This window comes from Monodon monoceros, unplaced genomic scaffold (assembly GCF_005190385.1).
Source record: "Monodon monoceros isolate NGI ecotype Baffin Bay Population unplaced genomic scaffold, NGI_Narwhal_1 Super_Scaffold_5, whole genome shotgun sequence".
Taxonomy (NCBI): domain Eukaryota; kingdom Metazoa; phylum Chordata; class Mammalia; order Artiodactyla; family Monodontidae; genus Monodon; species Monodon monoceros.
This window is the reverse complement of record NW_021703782.1, coordinates 1,261,114-1,283,007: the sequence shown is the minus strand read 5'-3', so window position 1 is coordinate 1,283,007 and position 21,894 is coordinate 1,261,114. Positions and strand designations below refer to the sequence as shown.

The following is a 21,894-nucleotide window of genomic DNA, read 5'->3' as shown; positions in this document are numbered from 1 at the left end:
TTTTTTTTTTTTGAGGTACGCGGGCCTCTCACTGTTGTGGCCTCTCCCGTCGCGGAGCACAGGCTCCGGACACACAGGCTCAGCGAACATGGCTCACGGGCCCAGCCGCTCCGCGGCATGTGGGATCTTCCCGGACCGGGGCACGAACCCGCGTCCCCTGCATAGGCAGGCGGACTCTCAACCACTGCGCCACCAGGGAAGCCCCCACCATATTCTTTTTAAGACAACATATGATGCACCTAACAGGAGATAGGTAATAAAGGTAAGTTCTCCATCAGAAATAGAGGTGGTTTTAAAAAGTTTAGTATTGAAAGGTTATGTGATTCAATTATTGGCAAAATAAAATTCTAGGGGAACTTCATCCTTAGCAATGTTATTAGATGAGGCACGTCTGTATAAACATAACCCCAAAGAGGTACCTTTGAGATAACTGGCTTTCCTCTCTTTATATGTAACACCCCCCTTTCCCAATTACCTACTTGCTTTTTATTCTATAATCAGGGGATAGCTGTAAAGAACAGAGGGCAGTTACCCAGCCATAGCTGCTGGTAGCTCTTGTTACACAGGATCATTTGCAAAAGCGTTTTGTGCTCCCCTGTCCTCTTCTGGCAGGCCTCCCACAGCACCTGAAACATCACAGGCCGCCAGGTAGCACCGCGGCCCCAGGCTGGAGTGCCCAAGGTCCCGCGGTTGCCCCAGGGCTGGCCCATTACCATGGCGTCCTGGGCAGCCGTGGCAGGGTCTGTGTACCCTTCTTCCCTGGTTCCCTGTGAAGTAAGCACAGGTTTCCCTCTGTAAGTGCTCTGAATTGACAACTTAGTAGGGTTACCGGGACACAAATCTTTGAGCCACCAAATACAATGGAGACCCCTAAGAAAGTTCTATCATTAGTCGGAGTTAGTCTACATTTCTTGGGTACTTCATGCAATGCAGGTCTTTTTAAAAATGTGGGCACTTTTCATTTTTTTTTTGTAGCCGAGGTAATTTTTCAAAGGAGTTGACAAGTTTTTCGCTTTTCCAATTCCCTGAGTGGTATCTCCGCTGCCCACCCCTTCAAACAGCGCCCACTGCCTGGCCGGCTGGTAGAGACGGGATTTTAACATCGTCAGAAGGAAAAGGCAGAGAGAAAGCGTGAGTTAATGCTCGGTCTCTGACTTGTAACATCTCATATTGGCAACAGTAAAATAACCATGAAATCCAGAATGTGTGCAGTGAGAGTATTTTGTAAATTTGTTTCACTCCAGCCTCTTTATCATATGAAGAAAGAACAGACACGGCCAAGCTGCCCTAAGAGAAGTCCTTTCAAACAGGAGGGAAGGAGAGCTCACTAATGCAGGACCCTCTGGTCCCTGAGGGTTATGAGGACCAGAGGGCAGAAAGAGGTAGAGACATGTGATGAGACAGTTTATTTAACCTTTCCTTTCCTTTGGGTCCAGATCTGGAGGAAATGCTTTTTTTTTGTCTTTTTTGACTTTGCTGGAAGAACACAGAGGTCACTGTCTTCTGCTCCTGTTGTCTTTTTGGACTCTGGAAATGAACTCGGTGACAGAGCAAGATAGGACAGCCGAGGCCCTGAGGACACCTTCCTGAATTCATTTCAGTTCTGAAGCAGCACGAATGGGCCCCAAATCTCTCATCTGCTCCTGATGGAGGAACTTGCCTGCTGGCTGCCGAGCCAGAAGCGGAGCCTGACAGGTGGAGTGGTTTATGGCCGCAGCAGGGCAGACCCTTCCAGCAGGCCAGGGCTGTGAGACAGACCGCGCTGGCTGGAGCCCTGTGGGGAACATAGCCGGGCACTAGTGGGAGTCTTAGGCTCCAGAGGGAGCAAGGGTGAGGCCAAACCATCATGAAGGTTACCTGGTTCTGATCAAACTGAGACAGAAAAAGCGACATAAGTTAACCAGCTTAACTGGTCAAGTCTCGTCTTCTCACTGGGATTTGCCCTGACCAAGCTGTGCAACATCATAACCTACCCGCCATCCCCTCCCCTGCCCTGCCATATCCTTCATCGCCTAACATGCTGTGAAATGCACCAATTTATTAGATTTCTCCTTAGCTGTCTGCATCCCCCGACTAGAATGCAAGCTTCTTAAGACTGGGGTCTTTGTCTCTTTGGATAATTCCCAATTGTCCTTGGCACGTTGTAGGCTTTTGAGAAATATTCACTGAGTCAATACTAAACGAAGGAAGGGAAGTTAAAGAAATACCTTTTAGATGGCAGAATTTAAACACCAGTTAGTAGAAACGGGAAGATTTTCTGGATCATGGAAGTGTATTTTGTGATTGCCAATCAAACGATGTAGCTAACTAAACACCTACACATGCAAAGTTTGTGAGAAATATTTAAGAAATTTCTGCCGTTCTGAAATTTTTGTGAGAGTTTTGATTTTTGGACATTTAACTTGAAATGGTGCCCATCTGTTTACTTCTTTGTGCAGTTAATTGCCAAAAGCCCTTTAAGCAGACTGGTAGATTAAAAAAATGTGTATCAGTTTAATGTGTGATTTAGCTTTTCCCAGCAAGTGGATTTTGTCGTATAAAAAGCCTAAGACAGTAGACTTCTGGTTGAGTGGTTTTCTTATTAGAAATAGCTCTGTTGGAAAATTCTTTATAGATTAAAAGCTCTTTTTTTCCCAGAAAATATGACCGTAATTTAAACACTTCACATTTCATGAATACCTTAAAGCTTCCAATTCCCTCAGTCTCTATTAATTCACAAAAAAGATGTGTATCTGAATGTTCATGATGTCAAAAAGATGAAAGCCATGGGCGGTGTTTCCCTTGATTCTGGAAGTGAAGCTGCAGAGGGAGGGAGGGAGGAGGAAATGATTGTAATTGCTGAAGAATTTTAGAATATGGGTACTGGGAGGGAATGGAGCAGAATGGGTTCACTTCCTTTAATTTACAGGGTAAATATCTGGAATCTCAAGAAAGCAAAATGATAAACCCAAGGACACACAGCTGACTTAGAGCCAAGAGCAAAAGATACATAGATATATATACCTGGTTGTTTTACACAGAGTATCTGTCTGTTTATCTATTATCTATCCGTCATCTATCTACCTGTCTACCTATCTGTATCTCTATCTATCTATCTATGTATCTATCATCTATCTATGTATCTATAATCTCTCTATGTATATATGTATGTATGTATCTATCATCTACCATCTGTCAAACATCTATCTATAGAGAGAGATAGGGGCAGAGAGAATAAGGATCCCAGCTAGAGGGTAGAAGGAACTTGGTCATGTGACAGTGCCAGTTATTTGGCTGGAACTCATCACCCCTTTTTGTAAGATGTCTAGACAGAGTCTCTGAAACGGTGTACACCACAGATAGTGGTCAGAAGTGATGGACTTCTTCAATTCTCTAGTTAACGTTACATCATTTTCACTCTTGGAAATTTACTGATCCAAAGCCTAAACCAGGAGGTCCAAAATGAAGAGCCATTAATGTAGAAGTCAGAAGTCAGTGGTCAGACTTCAAAATATTTAAACATCTATGAGAAATTATACATTTTACTAAGCATTACATGGGACTCCTGATCTTGAAATATAAATTTTTTACTTCCATTTTCTATTATGAGTTAAGTGCTTTCTTTGAAATATGTATTATCTTATACTTATGTATTATCTTATACTTAGAAATACATAATATTTAAGTAAACCTCATTAATTCCCCTTGGCTTCTTATAAAATCTAGGTCTTGCTTCACCCTCAATTTTTATATTCTATGTTGAAAGGACAATTTTACTGCTCTGAAGAGCTGTTTCAAGATTAAACACACACACTTAAGTCCCAACTCTAGAAATTGAACTTAAGACGTAATACTTTATCCTGTAAAGTCATAATCCAAATTAGGTGAAACCCAGTGATAAAATAAATTGTGTATTATTTTAAAATACGTGTGTCTATACAAATAATATTATATATACAAATACACATCCTCACATTTATACTCTATCAAAAATAAAGCATTATTGTTTAATTTCAGGAAAAAGGACCTGCAATTGTGCATAAGATAGATAGCTCTATTACATCAAGGGAAAATATCGTTCACTGATTTTTTTCCCCTTGTGATTTATTTTCTCTCAAGTTTAGTTTTCAGAACTGTGTGTTTTTCCCTGAAATATAAGAGCTTTGCTTTATAAAAACACACTGCGATCCTGATTCTTGGCTGTCAGTTACTTTTAGGGGGTTTGTAGCATAACCTTTGACGAGGTGCAGAGATTCTGAGAGGTTATTTGAATACTTGATCATTGGAATTTTACCAGATGGAAATAGAACTGGAGTACAAATAGATGGGGTTGGAGGTGGGAGCAATCACATTTAACAGTGGAGGTGGAGGTATGGTGTCTTGGGGCTGTTTTCATGTTAGTCTCTCACTCAGCAGACGTGAAACGTCAGGTCAGCCACAGAGCCCATCTGAGTTCCCAGGGACGGGGTGCAGCCATTCGGCTCCCCTGGGGAGCTGACTCTGAGATGGAGACCAGCAGGTACCTTGTTATATTTTTTTGCCTTTTTAAAAAAACAATTATTGAAGTATAGTTGATTTACAATGTTGGGTTAGTTTCACGTGTATAGCAAAGTGATTCAGTTATACACGTACACATATTGAAAAGATACCTGCACCCCTATGTTCATAGCAGCACTGTTTACAATAGCCAGGACATGGAAGCAACCTAAATGTCCATCAGCAGATGAATGGATAAAGATGTGGTCCATATATACAATGGAATACTACTCAGCCATAAAAAAGAATGAAATAATGCCATTTGCAGCAACGTGGATGGACCTAGAGATGATCCTACTGAGTGAAGTAAGTCAGACAGAGAAAGACAAATACCATATAGCGCTTATATGTAGAATCTAAAACATGATACAAATGATCTTATTTACAAAACAGATTCTTGTTATTATGGGATGTGCTGGGGATCAACCATGGATGGGAGAGAAAAGAAGCCAAATTTGGAAGGAGAGGCTGGACTGTGATATAGGCCTAGTGGAATGCAACATAGTCCTAATGAAATATATTTTTTGTCTTCGTAGAAAGCTTATATATTTCTTTAATAAATTGACATAAATTTCTTTTCGGATACTAAGAAAATAAAAACGTGTTTGCTATTAAGATGCAACTCATGGATTTATAATAGGGCTTTTGGTTTTATTAGGGGCAGTACTAATGCCAACACGAATTTCTGACTGGAAACTGTTGTTTTAATTTACATTACGGAGCATCAGTCCTAGAAAACCAAAAGATGAAGACCCTTCTAAATTGAGAGAATGTTTTAATTAATCTTACAACGTTGAAAAGTTAGAAAATATTCAACTGACGTTGCCAAGTGAGATTATTTTTAATATTAATGATGATTATTAAAAACTTTTTTCCTATAATGACTCAACTTCTGTCACAAATTTAAATAAGCTTATTTCTACAGCACCTTACACAGAAGTCTCAAGTTGGACGATATCTATTCTCTATTGATGTTCTCATCCCAGAGATTAGAATCTTCAGAATAGGACTTGAGGAATTGATACAGGCAGTTTTATGAACTATGCGGCCATGCCATGCACATGCAAATTAAACCACAGCAAACCAAATTAAACAAGAAAGCAAATTCTTGATTTTGTTTTTACAAATAGAATTTTTACTTTAATTGAAAGGTCAATAGATTTGCTCAGTACTATGCCATTTTTTTCAGTTGAACAATTTTGAAGAAATCCAACCAGCCCTAGTCACCAATCTCTCCTCCGTCTGGGACAGCTAATACTTGCTTCCTCTGGAATCTTTCCTTTTGGATTTCTTTATTCCTAATTCAGAACTGACAAGACCTTGGGCTCAAAAAAAAAATTTTTAAATCCTTGTTGCCTGGCAATGAATGGAATTGTTAGTTTGTGTTCTAATCTGGCTGATATATTTATTCATTCTTAAATTATAGAGACTATTGTGAAGTACAGTATAAAGTTTTTAATCACAATAAACACACATTAAAGAAACCACACCTCCTGTGTTTTATTGGATGTGTTAATCCACCCCGAAGGAGGAAGATAGCAAAACTGCCCAATCAGAAAAGAAGGAAAATGAAGTAGTCACTTAAATTTGCACACTGCCATTGATATTTTAAAGGAAAAAAAATCATTATCAATAGTCATTTTCTCATTTTAACTCTTTTCTGTATATAGAGTAGTTCTAGACAGGGTAGAAAGAATTCTTAATTTTTATCTTTCTTGTGTAAAGTAATACAGCACTTTAACTTGAGAAATAAAGTTGTTCATTTTTGTAAAAAAAAACTTTGTAGCGTTAAAAAAAAAAAAGAACTCTCTCTAGGTAAAAGTTTGAACCTGCGATTTCAGAAAGAAAAATTAGCATATGGCTGTGGGTCTATTTTCTGGAGTGGTTGGGAGATTTTCTGTATTTTTTTCCTGATGTGATGTTCCCTTGTTTTCTTTCATTCTATAAGTTCTATAACCTGCCCTGGAACATTGAGTTCCATCCACTGCTCTCCCTGCTAGAAGATGGCTAGTCAACAATCTGAGTGATAACAGAGGAACCGAAATAGCTTTTCTTGCCTAAATCCAAGCCCTTTGTTTCCTGCTGAATCCTCTCCCGTTTCCTGCATCACTTCATCAGGTACTGAGGGTGTGTCTGATTGATTTGGTCAACACAAGCTGAAGGAGAAGATGGAATTACAGAAATAAAGAGATGGTAAGAAGGGAAAAGTAGTTTTTATTTTCAGTAATCCAGATTCTCCTCATTTAAAGTCATGCGTGAGGCTCCTGGATCCCTATGTATATTGTACTCTCATCTGGTGATTCTAACTATTCACCTATTGGTGCGGTCCTGGGTCCCTGGGGCCTTAGGCGATGTTCTCATTCTGCTAATTGTAACCGTAGTATTTTAAATCTGTTAACACCCTTGTAATATATAATTATTTATGCATTTATTGATAATTATAATCATTTTACTTATAGCAGATTGTTTTGAGAACAGAGATGGTGTCTTATTCATATTTGTTTGTTTCTATATCCAACCCAAGTTTCTATCACAGTGCCTTGAATTTAGCTGGCATTCAGTACTTGTTATTGTACAGAATTCACTGTTAAACTGGGGTAAACTGGAGTTTTCTGTCCTATTTTTTGAAAACGAAACATACCTGTTTTTTTAAATAGTGCAAAATGGTGTGAATTTTGGAGTTTCATACCTGGACCAAGTTCACCAGCGTATCTCTGAAGTGTCCCGAGGTCTCTGAGTAAATGTCCTCCTGCAGGTCGCGGCTGTATTCTGGGTACGAGAACGCCCATGTTGGAGGGTTGGTTTATGATAGAACCACGTATCGCTGTGCTTGCCTAGGTCAGTGCTACTTCCCCCGTATGAGTGGAAAGTGAGGAGACATCTAATCTGCTGACATTTCTTTGTCTTTTACCACATTCTACTCACATGAAGCCAATAAACAGTCCACCCAAGTAATTTGACAGCAATGGTAACATAGGTCCAGGTCGGTTTTCTTAAAAAAAAAAAAGTACTATGTCTATTCCAAAACTGAGAAACAATATTGAGAATCGTTTTGCATTCTGCAATCTTTTTTTTTTTTTTTTTTTTTTTTTTGTGGTACGCGGGCCTCTCATTGCCTGGGCCCCTCCCGTTGCGGAGCACAGGCTCTGGACGCGCAGGCTCAGCGGCCATGGCTCACGGGCCCAGCTGCTCCACGGCATGTGGGATCTTCCCGGACCGGGGCACGAACCCGTGTCCCCTGCGTTGGCAGGCGGACTCTCAACCACTGAGCCACCAGGGAAGCCCGCATTCTACAATCTTTAAAATTCAGAATCCTGCCTTCTCTTTCCTTAGCACACTGCCCAGCCCAGCTCTCCCCAAGTCTTTGTCCTGTCTTAATATTTTCAGTGAAGGGTCTTACTTCACTCCCCTTGGGAAAGTCTTGTTTTTGTTTGAATGCAATAGAGCTGATTGTCTGGAACATTTTCTTGACAGTTCAATGTCACATAATACACGATGCAGTGGAACTTAAGGCATTAAGCCTTTTTAAAAATGAAAAGAGTTAACCTTTCCACTTTTAACATGCGTAAAAACCTGATTCTGAGGTGGATCGCAGTGATTATGAGGTTTATGTAAATTGAAGTAGTTGCCCATATTTGTAGAATTCGCTGAGCGATCATCGCGCTTTGCTTTGTTCTGTCTTTATACCTGGTCCCTCCTAGGTAAGAGATACGATGCTCCCTGAGCCACTGTGCCAAGTACTTGCTGTCCTAACGTAAACACCCACCTCATAGAAACTAGTAATTATTTTCCTGGAAAGTCCGCTTAACTTGATTGTCTAGGGAATTGTTTCATTTTTAGTACCCTAATCATCGATTCTACCTAGTGAATTAATTAGTCTTGAGTGAGTGGTATTTCACACATGAGTGTCTTAGAAAATTCTTTAAAATACATAAACTGGAATATTTTACATGTTATTTGCAAAATATAAAGTTTATATGAGTATAAAACATATGTACAAATGTATATTTCCTTACGCAAATAGTAGGCTTCTCGCATCTGGAAAATTTCTCCGTTTGTTCTTGAAGCTAATATATCAATGAGGCAATTCTCATCAGTGCCTGCTCCCTAGAAGGACAGAGCGAGAGAAATATAAAGGCATCTGTGCTGGAAATAACAGTGCACTCTGCAGTAAAGGGATACAGCCTCCCTGGTGTTCTGAGAGGTGGCAGAGGGCAAGGAAGTATGTTTGGGTTAAAGACAGGCCCAGTTCAGTCTGCCTCTGCTACTTACTAGCTGTTTGGTCCCAAGAAGATAATATTATCTGAAACTCTGTTCCTTCATAGAGTAAAACAGCATGGGCATTTCTAAATAATGTGGGAAAAGATGTTTAAACAGTGCTCATGACACTGATTTTTTTCCTGCTAGAATATCAATTCTTGGGCAAGCTCGAATTTGATCCTTGGTCTCTAATTTTGCACAGATGTTTTAGAGACGTCTCCCTGCCTCTCCCAGGATGTGGACTTCTGCACCGTTTGCCTAAACATTTGGACTGGCTACTTTCTGTGATCTCTTTCAGCCATAGGCATAAACTCTTCTCTGATGGTGATTTTAAAGACAACACATCTTTTTCAGAAAGCTTCAGAAATCCTTTCCATCCTATGAGACATTGATACAATGTAACAGTGTCATCTAAACAGTAACATAGGACTTACTTCACATCATTTTGCAAGAGGTAGGGATTGACATTATGCAACACTCAATACTCTGTAATAGGCTATATGGGAAACGAATCTAAAAAAACGAATAAAAGTGGAGTGGATGTATGCACACGTATAACTGATTCACTTTGCTGTGTTGCTAACACAACAGCTTAAATCAACTATACTCCAATAAAACTTTTTTTAATAGTAAAAACAAAAATCAATACTTTTGAGATTCATATCTACTCACTGAATTTTAACTGAGTAAATTCCACATATGGAATTGTAAAAAAAATTAGTTGAAATTCATATTTTACATAAGGCTTACTCTGATCTACAAATATGATGGCCAAGATCCAGATTCCTTAATATTTTTTCCGTTTCCCTTTTCGAGTCACACATTGTTCCCAGACCAGGGTAATCAGGCCATTGGCAGGCATTGTATTGGAATGATTTCAGCAGCTCTGCAGGTGTTTCATATCAGCATTTGGAAAGATGTGAAAAGCCCTTTGGCCTCCATCCCTAGCCAACAAACCTCTAACAAATCTGTAGTTAATTTCTTTCCTGTAAGAAAGAATTGTTCTAATCCTTCAGAAGTAACATTTTGCTACATTTGAGCAATAGTTTTTGTAAAGGATTATTTTAGGGTCACAAAAATAAAGATGTCATCTATATTTTGTCTCTGACTCAGTATTACTGCTGACTCATTACTTTATGAGCCCAATTTATACCACAGTGTAAAGAGATTCACATGAATTATAATATTTCCTCTTAATGTATGAAGATATACTTGGGAGAGACAAATCCAAGCAGCCCCGGAAGCTTTCCTTTTGGCAGATTGGCACAGAGCGGGGTTGGTAGGTCTGAGTTTGCACAACAGGAGAATCGACTGATCCCGCCGCTGGGCTCTGGAGGTACCCCCTTTCCTGACAACCCCCCCCCCCAGCATTTCTTTTGTTTCTTCTTTGTGCAGAAGTTCCCTCCCCTCCCTGATCACACATAGCAGCATCATAGGGCAGGTCCTGCACTATGGAAATATTTTCTCATCCGACCTCTACCTTCATGGCATGCCAGAGCTCGTGGGCATCGTAGGAGGGCGGTGGGTACATGAGGCCCACCATGACTTCCTTGAAGTGATTGGAAAGCTTCTCCTTCAGGTCACTAACCAGGTCCTGTGGAGGGAAAAACAAATACCTTCATTATATCGCTTACCAATTTTATGAGAGAAATGGGATAATTGCAGAAAGTCTTCTAGTACGATTCCCTTTTCCACGTCACTTCACATAATAACTAGTCTGGTTTTAGTTCACACGTGTGTACGTGGATTACGTGAGATCGTGGACTTGAGGGTTTGAAAATGACTGATGTGATGACATCTCTGCATGAAACATCATCTGTATGGATATTCTAGCCACGTAAACACAGAGGGATACTCCTTCCCTAATCCCAACCCGACCCCTCTTCTCATCTCATTATGAAAATAAATAAAATTTGAAACCTGAAAGCATGTTACTTGGGAGTGCTTAGTTTTCTTGTGTGGAATTAATGAAAGAAAGTCCTTAAAGAATATATGCATTTTATTTTATCATTATAGCAATGTCTTTTAGCAAAGAGTTTCTGGTTATACTATTGCCAAAAAGCTTGTATAAATGAATTAAGTAGTCTTAGAACTTTCTTCAAATAGTCACATGAATATACTTACTGAAAATATTGAAAATTAAACGCTTAAAAGGAAAAATAAGTGTGCTGGATTTTTGGCCTTGATATACAGGTACAAGAGCATGAAATTGATCGTTTTAATGTGACTTTCCTTTTACTCATGTAGAATGGATTGTTTAAAAACATATATGTTCAATTTATTTTTTGTAGGGTTACAAAGATATCTGAAAGATATTTAAAATTTACCATTTCTTGCTAAAATGTATAGTGTATATTAAGTTTTATGTTGAAATACACAATATTTTAGTTCTGACTTGGTTCAGTAATGATTCAATAAGGCATAATAAATAAGCTTTGTTACAATAAAAACGAAATAGTCATAATTTTCATTTTATTTAGTATAATCTGGAAGCACGTTTCCTATACTGTGGGTTTTCTTTTTTAACAAATAAAAGCATCAGCCACAAGGTGGTAATTGGTAGCAGAGAGAATCTATTGAATTTGCACCCAGGTCAGTGCAATTTGTTTAATGAGCAGTTAATAGGGGTCTGGAGTTGTGGCAGGTGCTTGGAGTAGATAGATACAAGACTTATAAGATCGCTTCCTCATGGAGATGGTAGTCTAGTTAATTCCCTCGTTGTTCACCATCGACTGTTTCTAATCCCTTTACCAAATAGTCCTTACGGTGCTATTAGGAGACAGGTGATAGCAATGGATAAAGCTGACGTGAACATCTGAGCTCGTGAAGGCTTTGTTCTCATGCTTCCATGAGCTCAATACATCTTTTTTGAAGGAAAGATGGCAGTGTATTCAATGAGTGTTTATTTCTACTCTTTCCCAGACATGGTGGTAGGAGCTGGAGAAAAATAACACAGGCTCTCTGTTTTCAAGAGGACCAACATCCCATAAACCCAGACGTAGCGTAAGTAAAAATGTGAGCTAATGCTTTTGAAGACTCTGATCTTCATTTTTCACTTTATAAGATCCTAAAGCAGTAGTTCAAGAGAGTTCTAAGAATTCAGATAAGATATCAGAATGGCCTTACAGGATCAGAGGACACAAGACACAGTTACACAAGGAAGGACAAGTGGCATGGAGATAGGAGTTCAGATGCCATTTGTGATGGTTAATTTTATGTCAGCTTGGATGGGCCACAGCACCCGGATATTTGGTCAAACGTTCTTCTAGATGTTTCTGTGAAGGTATGTAAAAAACTGTTTTTTAAAATTGAAGTATAGCTGATTTACAATGTTGTGTTTGTTACTGCAGTACATCAAAGTGACTCAGTTATACATGTATACGCATTCTTTTTTCCTATTTTTTTCCATTACGGTTTATCCCAGGATATTGAATATAGTTCCCTGTGCTCTACAGTAGGACCTTGTTGTTTATCCATCATATATATAATAGTTTGCATCTGCTAACCCCAAACTGCCAACCCATGCCTCCCCCACCCCCTCCCACTTGGCAACCACAAGTGTGTTCTCTATGTCTGTGAGTCTGTTTCTGTTTAATAGATAATGTCATTTGTGTTGTATTTTAGATTCCACATATAAATGATATCCTAGGGTGTTTGTCTTTCTCTTTCTGACTTACTTCACTTAGTATGATTATCTCTAGTTGCATCCATGTTGCTGCACATGGCATTATTTCATTCTTTTTTTACGGCTGAGCAGTATTCCGTTGTATATATGGACCACATCCTGTGAAGGTATTTTTTAGATGATTAACATTTACATCAGTGGACTTTGAGTAAAGCAGATTACTCTCCACAATGTGGGTGGGTCTCATTCAGTCAGTTGAAGACTTTATAAGAAAAGATTGATTTTCCTTCAAGAATTCTACCAGCAGACGGCCTTTGGAACTGAGCGGCTACCCTCTCTGAGGCTCTAGCCTACCATAGTCTCTGCTGGCCTGCTGTGTGTATTTGGGCTTGCGGGCCTCTGTAATCACGTGAGCTAATTCCTCAAAATCTCTCTCTCTCTACACATCTGTTGACATCGTTCCCAACAGTGAGGACCTTGCATAGTTGGAACAGCATGTGGTTGAGATGTTTCCTTCAATATGGCTCATAATTTGCCTCTCACAGGTGTTTATTCTCCCACTACAACAAAATTAACTTCAAACTAGCAATAAAAATATAGCTGGAGAATCCCAAATGTTTGGAAAATTTTAAATGCACTTTTGTATGATCCAAATCTCAAAGAATATATCACAAGGGAGTTAGAAAATACTTTTAATTTAATGAAGGTGAAAATGCAACATGTCAAAATTTGTGAGATGTGGTGAAGATAGTAATTGAAGATACACTTTTAGCTTTAAATATTTATGTTAGAAGAGAAACATACAGTCAATGACCTAATCTTCCACCTCAAAAAATCTAGAAAAAGGAAGAGTAAATTAAGTCCAGGATAAGAAGGAAGGAAATAAGAATAAGATCAGAAATCAATGAAACTGAAAATTAATAAATACTAGAAACTGTGAATGAAATCAAAATGTAATTTTATGAAAAGATGAGTAATGTTAATAAAATTCTAAATAGACAAGAAAAAAGAACAAAAATATTGGCAAAGAGTGAGATATACAAATACTACAGACATTAAAGGAAAAAAGCAAATTATGAACATATTTATAACACTATGTATGTAAGTGAAATATAGCTGATTTACAATGTTGTGTTAATTTCAAGTGTATAGCAAAGTGATCCAGTTATACATACATATATATTTTAATTTTTTCCAGATTCTTTTCCCGTATAGGTTATTACAAAATATTGAGTAGGGTTCCCTCTGCTATACAGTAGGTCCTTGTTGTTTATCTATTCTATATATAGTAGTGTGTGTCTGTTAATCCCATACTCCTAATTTATCCCTTCCTCTCCAACCTTGGCAATCACAAGTCTCTTCTCTGTGCTGTCAGTCTGTTTCTGTTTTGTAAATAAGTTCGTTTGTGTCATATTTTAGATTCCACATATAAGTGATATCATATGATATTTGTCTTTCTGTTTTACTTCACTTCATATAATTATTTCTAGGTCCATCTATGTTGCTGCAAATGGCATTATTTCATTCGTTTTCATGGCTGAGTAATATTCCATTGTATATATGTACCACATCTTCTTTATCCATTCATCTGTCGATGGACATTTAGGTTACTTCCATGTCTTGGCTATTGTAAATAGTGCTGCAGTGAACATTGGGGTGCATGTATCTTTTTGAATTATGCCATCATCAAAAAGTCTACAAATAATAACTGCTGGAGAGGCTGCTCACCACCTATAGGTTATGTCTATTGCCTTGCTGGTGCATCCCTAGAAGTTGCCTGTGGCTGCATCACAGAAACAGCCAAGCAGAAGCCAAGGCTTGATTTGCTGGAGAGGGTGTGGAGAAAAGGGAACCCTCCTACACTGTCGGTGGGAATGTAAACTGGTGCAGCCACTATGGAGAACAGTATGGAGGTTCCTTAAAAAACAAAAATAGAGTTACCGTATGACCCAGCAAACCAATTCCTCAGCATATATCTGCAGAAAACCATAATTCAAAGATACACCACTATATTTTAAAATTTAGTTGAAATGGTTCGATTCCTTGACAGACACAAATTACCAGAATAAACTCAAGGAGAGTTTGAAACTCAGTTGAAATTTCCTTATATTTATTTTGAAAAACTGGATTCACAATTAACCCACACTCTTAATCTCTAGACCCAGGTGAAATCACTTGATACAATCTATGAAACATTTAAGGTGGAAGTAAAATCAACTCTACACAAAATCTTGTAGAAAGCAGCAGATGAAAGAATACTTCTCAATTTATTTTATGTGACTAGTGCTGTCCTAATACCAAAAAAAAACACCCAAAACAAACAAAAAAACAAAAAATTAAATCCAGCGCAGTGCCTTAAAGATTTAAATGCAAACAGACCAATGGAATAGACTTTTATGTAGAGAGTAAAGGGTCCTGGCAGCGGATGGAAAGATAGAAACGTTAGAATTATCATCACTTTTGCGAGCCTTCCTCTGACCCTCGGGGAAGCTGATTATTTCTTTGCCACCGCTGCTCCACCCTCGCACTTATTACACTAGATTTAATGACCATATTATATGCATTTATGTCCCCCCAACGTCTGTCAGACACGGACTTTCTCACAAATGTCCCCAAATCCATCATCTCGCTCTGGCACAGTGCTGAGTACTCAAATGTGCAGAGTACGTGGTATATAATGCATAAATGAACATGTGAACGAGTGCGAGAATAAAGGAATAAATGTGGGAGGAGAAAGCCCTGAATTTACTGATTAAATGTAAAAGATAAAGGCAATGGCCTGGGCACTGCAAAATCTTCCATTTGATCTTCAGTCACTTTTTGGGTCCGTATCCCTCCCAAACATTCATAACAGCATCTTCCCTTACTTCACCTGTGATCGCCTTGGGCGCTGACCCTGAACACCTGTGCGGTTTCCACTGCTGATAGGGATCAGCGCGGCCGCTAGATGGCGCGGGGGAGCTTTGCTTTGGAGCGCAGGTGTGCGTGCGTGCGTCTGTGCGTGCGCGTATGCGTGTGCGTGCGTGCGTGTGTACATGGCTCTAGCAAACTGATTTCATAAGGTAGCTCGAGGAAGTCAGAGAATTTGGGTGGTACAGGCAGTGCCAGGCGTCTTCCCAACCCGTCGCGCCCAGGCCTGGGGGTGGCGTGTGGTTCCGGTCCTGGCCGAGCATCAGCTGTGAGGTGACAGGTAGGTGCCCTTACTTCTGTGTTTGCTTCCCGTCTGTACAGTGAGAATTCTAACAGCACCCACCTCATAGCATTGGCCTTAACAGAATATATTTAACTCAGGTGGAATTCTTAAATTATTTTCTGGGAGGTATGAGGCACTCAAAATGTCTTCCCCCCCCCAAATATTAGGTAATTTGCTGCAGATTTAAAATGGCTGATACTAGCTGTTTCCTCTCTCCCCTCTTTCTGTCTCTCTGCACCCCAGAAGTTTGCGTGTTACACTGCATTTCTCACACGTTACCAATATCCATTGTCAGTAAATTCTATGGTCTCTAACTTTCATCCAGAAACTGACGACTTTGTCCCACTTTTACCGCCATAACCCTGGCTTCGGCACCGTCGTGGCTCCTTACGTCAATGCAGCAGCCTCCGAGTGAGTCCCCTTCTGCCCTTACACCTGTCCTCCCCACACACACCTGACAGGTGCTCCTGGAAAAATGCCGATCAGTTAGTCACTCCTCTGCAGAAACACCCTTTGCCACTCCCAACTCCAGGATGAGTTACAGCTACTTTTGTGCGGCTGAGCTCGGGATAAGCAAACATGCAGGTGTTTTATGCGATGGTCACCAAGGCACACGATGTCCCCTTGGCCAATCTGTGCCCTCACCTCCTGCCCCTCCTCTCCCTGCTCCCGACCCCCCTCCACCCCCTGGGCTTCCGGTGGCTCCTGGCACAGCAGACCTGCCGCCTCAGGGCCATTGCTTTCTCCTCCCTGTAGCTTGAATGTTCCTTCTCTAGCCCAGCACGTGGCTCGCCCCTTGGACTTCTTCACAGAGCCTGCCATCGTCAGGCTATTTACAATTACAGTAAGTCCTCTACATACGAACGTTCACGGTGTGAACTTTCAGAGATGCGAATGTGCCCAGAGAAAGGACAAAGAGAGAGAAGAAGAAGTAACTGAAGAACCGAAGAGGTTCACGACGCAGGAAACGGCAAGGGGATTTTCTCTATCTGAGGAGGCACTGTTAGCTTCTGAGGCACAGAACCCGAACGTAGAACGGTACACGAAGGTTGCAGCAGCCGTTCAGAATGCAATCCAGTGCTACCGTGTCATCTATGACGAGAAAAAAAGAGCTACTACCCAGACATCACTGGATCGTTCTTTCAAGAGAGTAGATAGAAGTGAATCCAGCAAGGAACCAGAACCTGTGCCATCAGCGTCAGGCGTGAGTGAAACTGCAGCTTGCCCTCCGTCCCCTATTTCTGACGATCCATCAGCTCTGCCATCTCCCACCGCCTCTCCCTCCTCCAGTCAGTAACTCTTCTTGCCTGTTCCCTCGATGCCAGCCCCTGGATGCCAGCTCTTGTACTGGACTACTGTACTTTACAAGGGACTGTACTGTAAGATTAAAAAACTTTTCTCTATTTTTTGTGTCTCTTTGTTTTTTATGTATTCTTTGTGTGAAGAGTATTATAAACCTATGACAGTACATACTATACAGCCGACTGTGTCAGTGGGGTTCCTAGGCTAACTTTGCTGGACTTACGAACAAATCGGACTTGCGAACGCGCTCTGGGAACGGAACTCGTTCGCATGTGGGGGACTTACTGGCCACTTGGTCAGCCAGCACTCCCTGTCCTTCTCACCAGGCTTCATCTTTTCTCCAGAGCACTAGTCCCTTCTAACAGGACACGTTTCACTAATTTTTCTCTCTCTCACCAGGTGAAGACCCTGGCAGGGCTTCTGGTCTGTTTTATTCATGGCAGTTTCCCCAAGCCATAGCACGGTGCCAGCTACACTGCATTGGTATAAAATAATGAACGAATGGGTCCACTCGTATTTCCTCAGTTGTTTGTTTGGAGGCATTGGCTGCTCAAGGAAAAACAAGCAATGGTCCCCATCTGTACGCACTTTGATTTCTTGGAGGGGCCTGGAACTCAGGAATTACAGTGCCCTTGCTGCAAATGGGCAAAGAGTGCTACAGTGGTTTTTCAGGGCATCACAAGAACATATCACTTTCATTTGCGAAGATACATATTGAATAATATGTTTAAGTAGCTAAACTTTGCAAGTTCAAAGAGGAGCCTTCAAACACATTCTCTAGTTAGAGTCTTAAATTCTGTCCGGGAGGGATAGAAATAGCTTTGCCAATGCAACCTTTGGAGTGTGCCTTTCCCCAGGCCGACTGCCTCTGCTTTCTTGTTTGCCCTAAAGGGACGCTATGGACCTCACAGCTTGGCCCTGCATTAGGCTAATGAGTACATGCTGTTCAAGCTGGGCTGCTCTGAGCTCCGGGGGGCTGCAGGTGGGCCACCCACGGCAATTCCGACAGCTCCATTTAAACAAAGTAACATGGCGGTTCCTTTTCCTTTCTTCTTTTTACCTTTATCTAATTGTGTGCACTCAGGGGCAAGACATAGAAGGATGACTAGCACTCTGTTTGTCTGAATATGCTCAGGGGAATAGTTTTATATGCTTTTAACTTGTATGCCTTTTCTGTTATCATAAAAAAAATACTTGCTGTTGAAACACTCTGTGATGTAGGCCTGTACAAAGTGTAACTTAGAAGTTGTCTTCATTCTACCCCCACTGGTATTCATTGTGTAAATACTTGGGCAATTTTATATTATAAAAACACTTGTGCAAGCTGCTTTGTCACTGTGCAGTGATAAGTAAATTTTTAAAAAATTTATTTATTTATATTGAAGTATAGTTGATTTATTATATTGTGTTAGTTTCAAGTATACAGCAAAGTGATTCAGTTATAGGTTACTACAGGATGTTGAATATAGTTCCCTGTGCTATACAGTAAACCCTTATTGTTTATTTTATATATTCAGCGTGTATCTGTTAATCCCAAACTCCTAATTTATCCCTTTCCCCCACTCCCTTTCCCCTTTGGTAACCATAAGTTTGTTTTCTATTCTGTGAGTCTGTTTCTGTTTTTTATATAGATTCATTTGTATTATTTTTTAGATTCCACATGTAAGTGATATCATGTGACATTTGTCTTTCTCTGTCTGACTTAACTTCACTTAGTATGGTCACCTCTAGGTCCATCCATGTTGCTGCAAATGACATTATTTCATTCTTTTTTATGGCTGAGTAATATTCCATTGTATATATGGACCACATCTTCTTTATCCATTCCCCTGTTATTGGACATTTAGGTTGCTTCCATGTCCTGGCTATTGTAAACAGTGCTGCCGTGAACACGGGGGTGCATGTATCTTTTCAAATTAAAGTTTTCATGTTTTCCAGATATATGCCCAGGAATGGGATTGCAGGATTATATGGTAACTCTATTTTTAGTTTTTTGAGGAACTTCCATAGTGGCTGCAACAATTTACATTCCCTTTTCTCCACACTCTCTCCAGCATTTGTTATTTGTAAATTTTTATTGATGGCTATTCTGACTGGTGTGTGGTGATACCTCATTGTGGTTTTTATTTGCATTTCTCTAATAATTAGTGATGTTGAACATCTTTTCATATACATATCGGCCATTTGTATGTCTTCTTTTGAGAAATGTTTATTTAGGTATTCTGCCTATTTTTTGATTGGGTTGGTTTTTTTGTTTTTGTTTTTTTTGATATTGAGCTCTATGAGCTGTTTGTATATTTTGGAAATTAAACCCTTGTCTGTTGCATCATTTGCAAATATTTTCTCCCAGTCCATAGGTTGTCTTTTTGTTTTGTTTGTGATTTCCTTTGCTGCACAAAAGCTTTTAAGTTTGATTAGGTCCCATTTGTTTATTTTTGCTTTTATTTCTTTGCCTTGGGAGATTGATCTAAGAAAATATTGCTAGGATTTATGTCAGAGAATATTTTGCCTATGTTCTCTTCTAGGAGTTTTATGGTACCATGTCTTATATATAAGCTTTACGCCATTTGGAGTTTATTTTTATGTATGGTGTGAGGGAGTGTTCTAACTTCATTGATTTACATGTGGCTGTCCAGCTTTCCCAACACCACTTGTTAAAGAGACTGTCTTTTCTCCACTGTGTATTCTTGCCTCCTATGTTGAAAATTAATTGACTGTATGTGTGTGGATTTATTTTGGGGCTCTCTCTTCTGTTCCATTGATTCATATATCTGTTTATGTGCCAATATCACACTGTCTTGATTACTGTAACTTTGTAGTATTGTCCAAAGTCTGGGAGGCTTATGCCTCCAGTTTTTTTCTTTTTTCTCAGGATTGCTTTGGCAATTCTGGGTCTTCTGTGGTTCCATATAAATTTTAAGATTATTTGTTCTAATTCTGTGAAAAATGTCATGGGTAATTCGATAGGGATCACATTAAATGATATGGGAGTATGGCCATTTTTTTTTTTTTTTTTTTTTTTTTTTTGCGGTAGTCGGGTCTGTCACTGCTGCAGCCTCTCCCGTTGTGGAGCACAGGCTCCGGACGCGCAGGCTCAGCGGCCATGGCTCACGGGCCCAGCTGCTCCGCAGCATGTGGGATCCTCCCGGACCGGGGCACGAACCTGCGTCCCCTGCATTGGCAGGCAGACCCCCAACCACTGCGCCACCAGGGAAGCCCGAGTATGGCCATTTTAACAATATAAATTTTTCCAAGATCATGGGTTATCTTTCCATTTCTTTGAATCATTTTCAGTTTTCTTTATCAACATTTTATAGTTCTCAACATATAGGTCTTTCACCTCCTTGGTTAGGTTTATGCCTAGGTATCTTCTTTATTTTGAAGCAATTTTAAATGGGATTGATTTTTTAATTTTCTCTTTCTGATATTTCATTGTTAGTGTAAAGAAATGCAGCAGATTTCTGTACATTAATTTTGTATCCTGCTACTTTGCTGAATAGTTTTTGTGCGGGGTCTTTACAGTTTTCTGTATATAGTATCATGTCATGTGCATATAATGACAATTTTACCTCTTCCCTTTGAATTTGGATACTTTTTATTTCCTTTTCTTGTCTGATTGCTGTGGCTAGGACTTCCAATATTATGTTGAATAGAAGTGGTGAGAGTGGGCATCTTTGTCTTGCTTCAGAATTTAGTGGGAAGGTTTTCAGCTTTCACCACTGATTATTATGTTGGTTGTGGGTTTGTCATAAATGGCTTTTATCATCTTGAGACATGTTCCCTCTGTACCCATTTTGGTGAGAGTTTTTATCACAAATGGATGTTTAATTTTATCAAATGCTTTTTCTGTGTCTATTGAGACTTTGTCCTTTCTTTTCTTAATATAGTGCATCACGTTGATAGATTTGTATATGTTGAACCATTGTTGTGACCTTGGAATAAGTCCTACTTGTAATATGCTGTTGGATCCAGTTGCTAATATTTTTGAGGAATTTTTCATCTATATTCATCAAAGATATTGGCCTGTAATTCTATTTTTTTGTAGTGACTTTGTCTGGTTTTGGTATCAGGGTGATGGTGGCTTCATAGAAAGACTTTGGGAGTGTTCCCTCCTCTTCAGTCTTTTGGAAGAGTTTGAGAAGGATAGGTATAAGTTCTTTGTATGTTTGGTAGAATTCCTCAGAGAAGCCATCCAGTCCTGGACTTTTGTTTGCAGGGAGTTTTGTTTTGTTTGTTTTTTTTTAATTGCAGATTCTATTTCACTTCTAGTATCAGTCTGTTCAAATTATCTGTTTTTTATTGGCTCAATTTTGGCAGGTTGTATATTTTTAGAAACTTGCCTATTTCTTCTAGATTGTCCAATGTGCTGGTATATAACTGTCAAAGTATTTTCTTACAATTTTTTTTGGTATTTCTGTGGTATCAGTTGGTATTTTTCCTCTTTCATTTCTTTCTTTTTTTTTTTTGGCGGTACGCAGGCCTCTCACTGTTGTGGTCTCTCCCGTTGCAGAGCACAGGCTCCGGACGCACAGGCTCGGTGGCCATGGCTCATGGGCCTAGCCGCTCCACGGCATGTGGGATCTTCCCAGACCAGGGCACGAACCCATGTCCCCTGCGTCAGCAGGCGGACTCTCAACAACTGCGCCACCAGGGAAGCCCTCTCCTCTTTCATTTCTTATTTTGTTTATTTGGGTTCTCTCTCTTTTCTTCTTGGTGAGCCTGACTAGAGGTTTGTTGATTTTTTTTTATCCTTTCAAAAAACCAGTTCTTGGTTTTACTGATTTTTTTCTATTGATTATCTCTATTTATTTCCTCTCTGATCTTTAATATTTCATTCCTTTTGCTAACTTTGGGTTTTGTTTTTTCTTCTTTTTCCAGTTCTTTTAGGTGGTAGGTTAAGTTGTTAATTTAAGATTTTTCTTGTTTCTTGAGGAAGGCCTATATCACTGTGAACTTCTCTCTTGTAACTGCCTTTGCTGCATCCCATAGGTTTTGTAAG

At 39.7% G+C, this 21,894-nt stretch overlaps 1 protein-coding gene across 1 annotated transcript in view; it reads right to left on the bottom strand.

Annotated features, from left to right (window-relative positions):
- Positions 1-21,894, bottom strand: part of ANXA10 (annexin A10) — a 66,332-nt gene that overhangs the window by 6,049 nt on the left and 38,389 nt on the right. The window contains exons 4-8 of the mRNA XM_029203288.1: positions 10,256-10,369; positions 8,532-8,622; positions 7,205-7,284; positions 714-767; positions 533-626 (exon numbers count right to left, since the gene is read on the bottom strand). Of these exons, the coding sequence (XP_029059121.1) occupies positions 533-626; positions 714-767; positions 7,205-7,284; positions 8,532-8,622; positions 10,256-10,369 (433 nt within the window). The remainder of the gene's footprint in view (positions 1-532; positions 627-713; positions 768-7,204; positions 7,285-8,531; positions 8,623-10,255; positions 10,370-21,894) is intronic.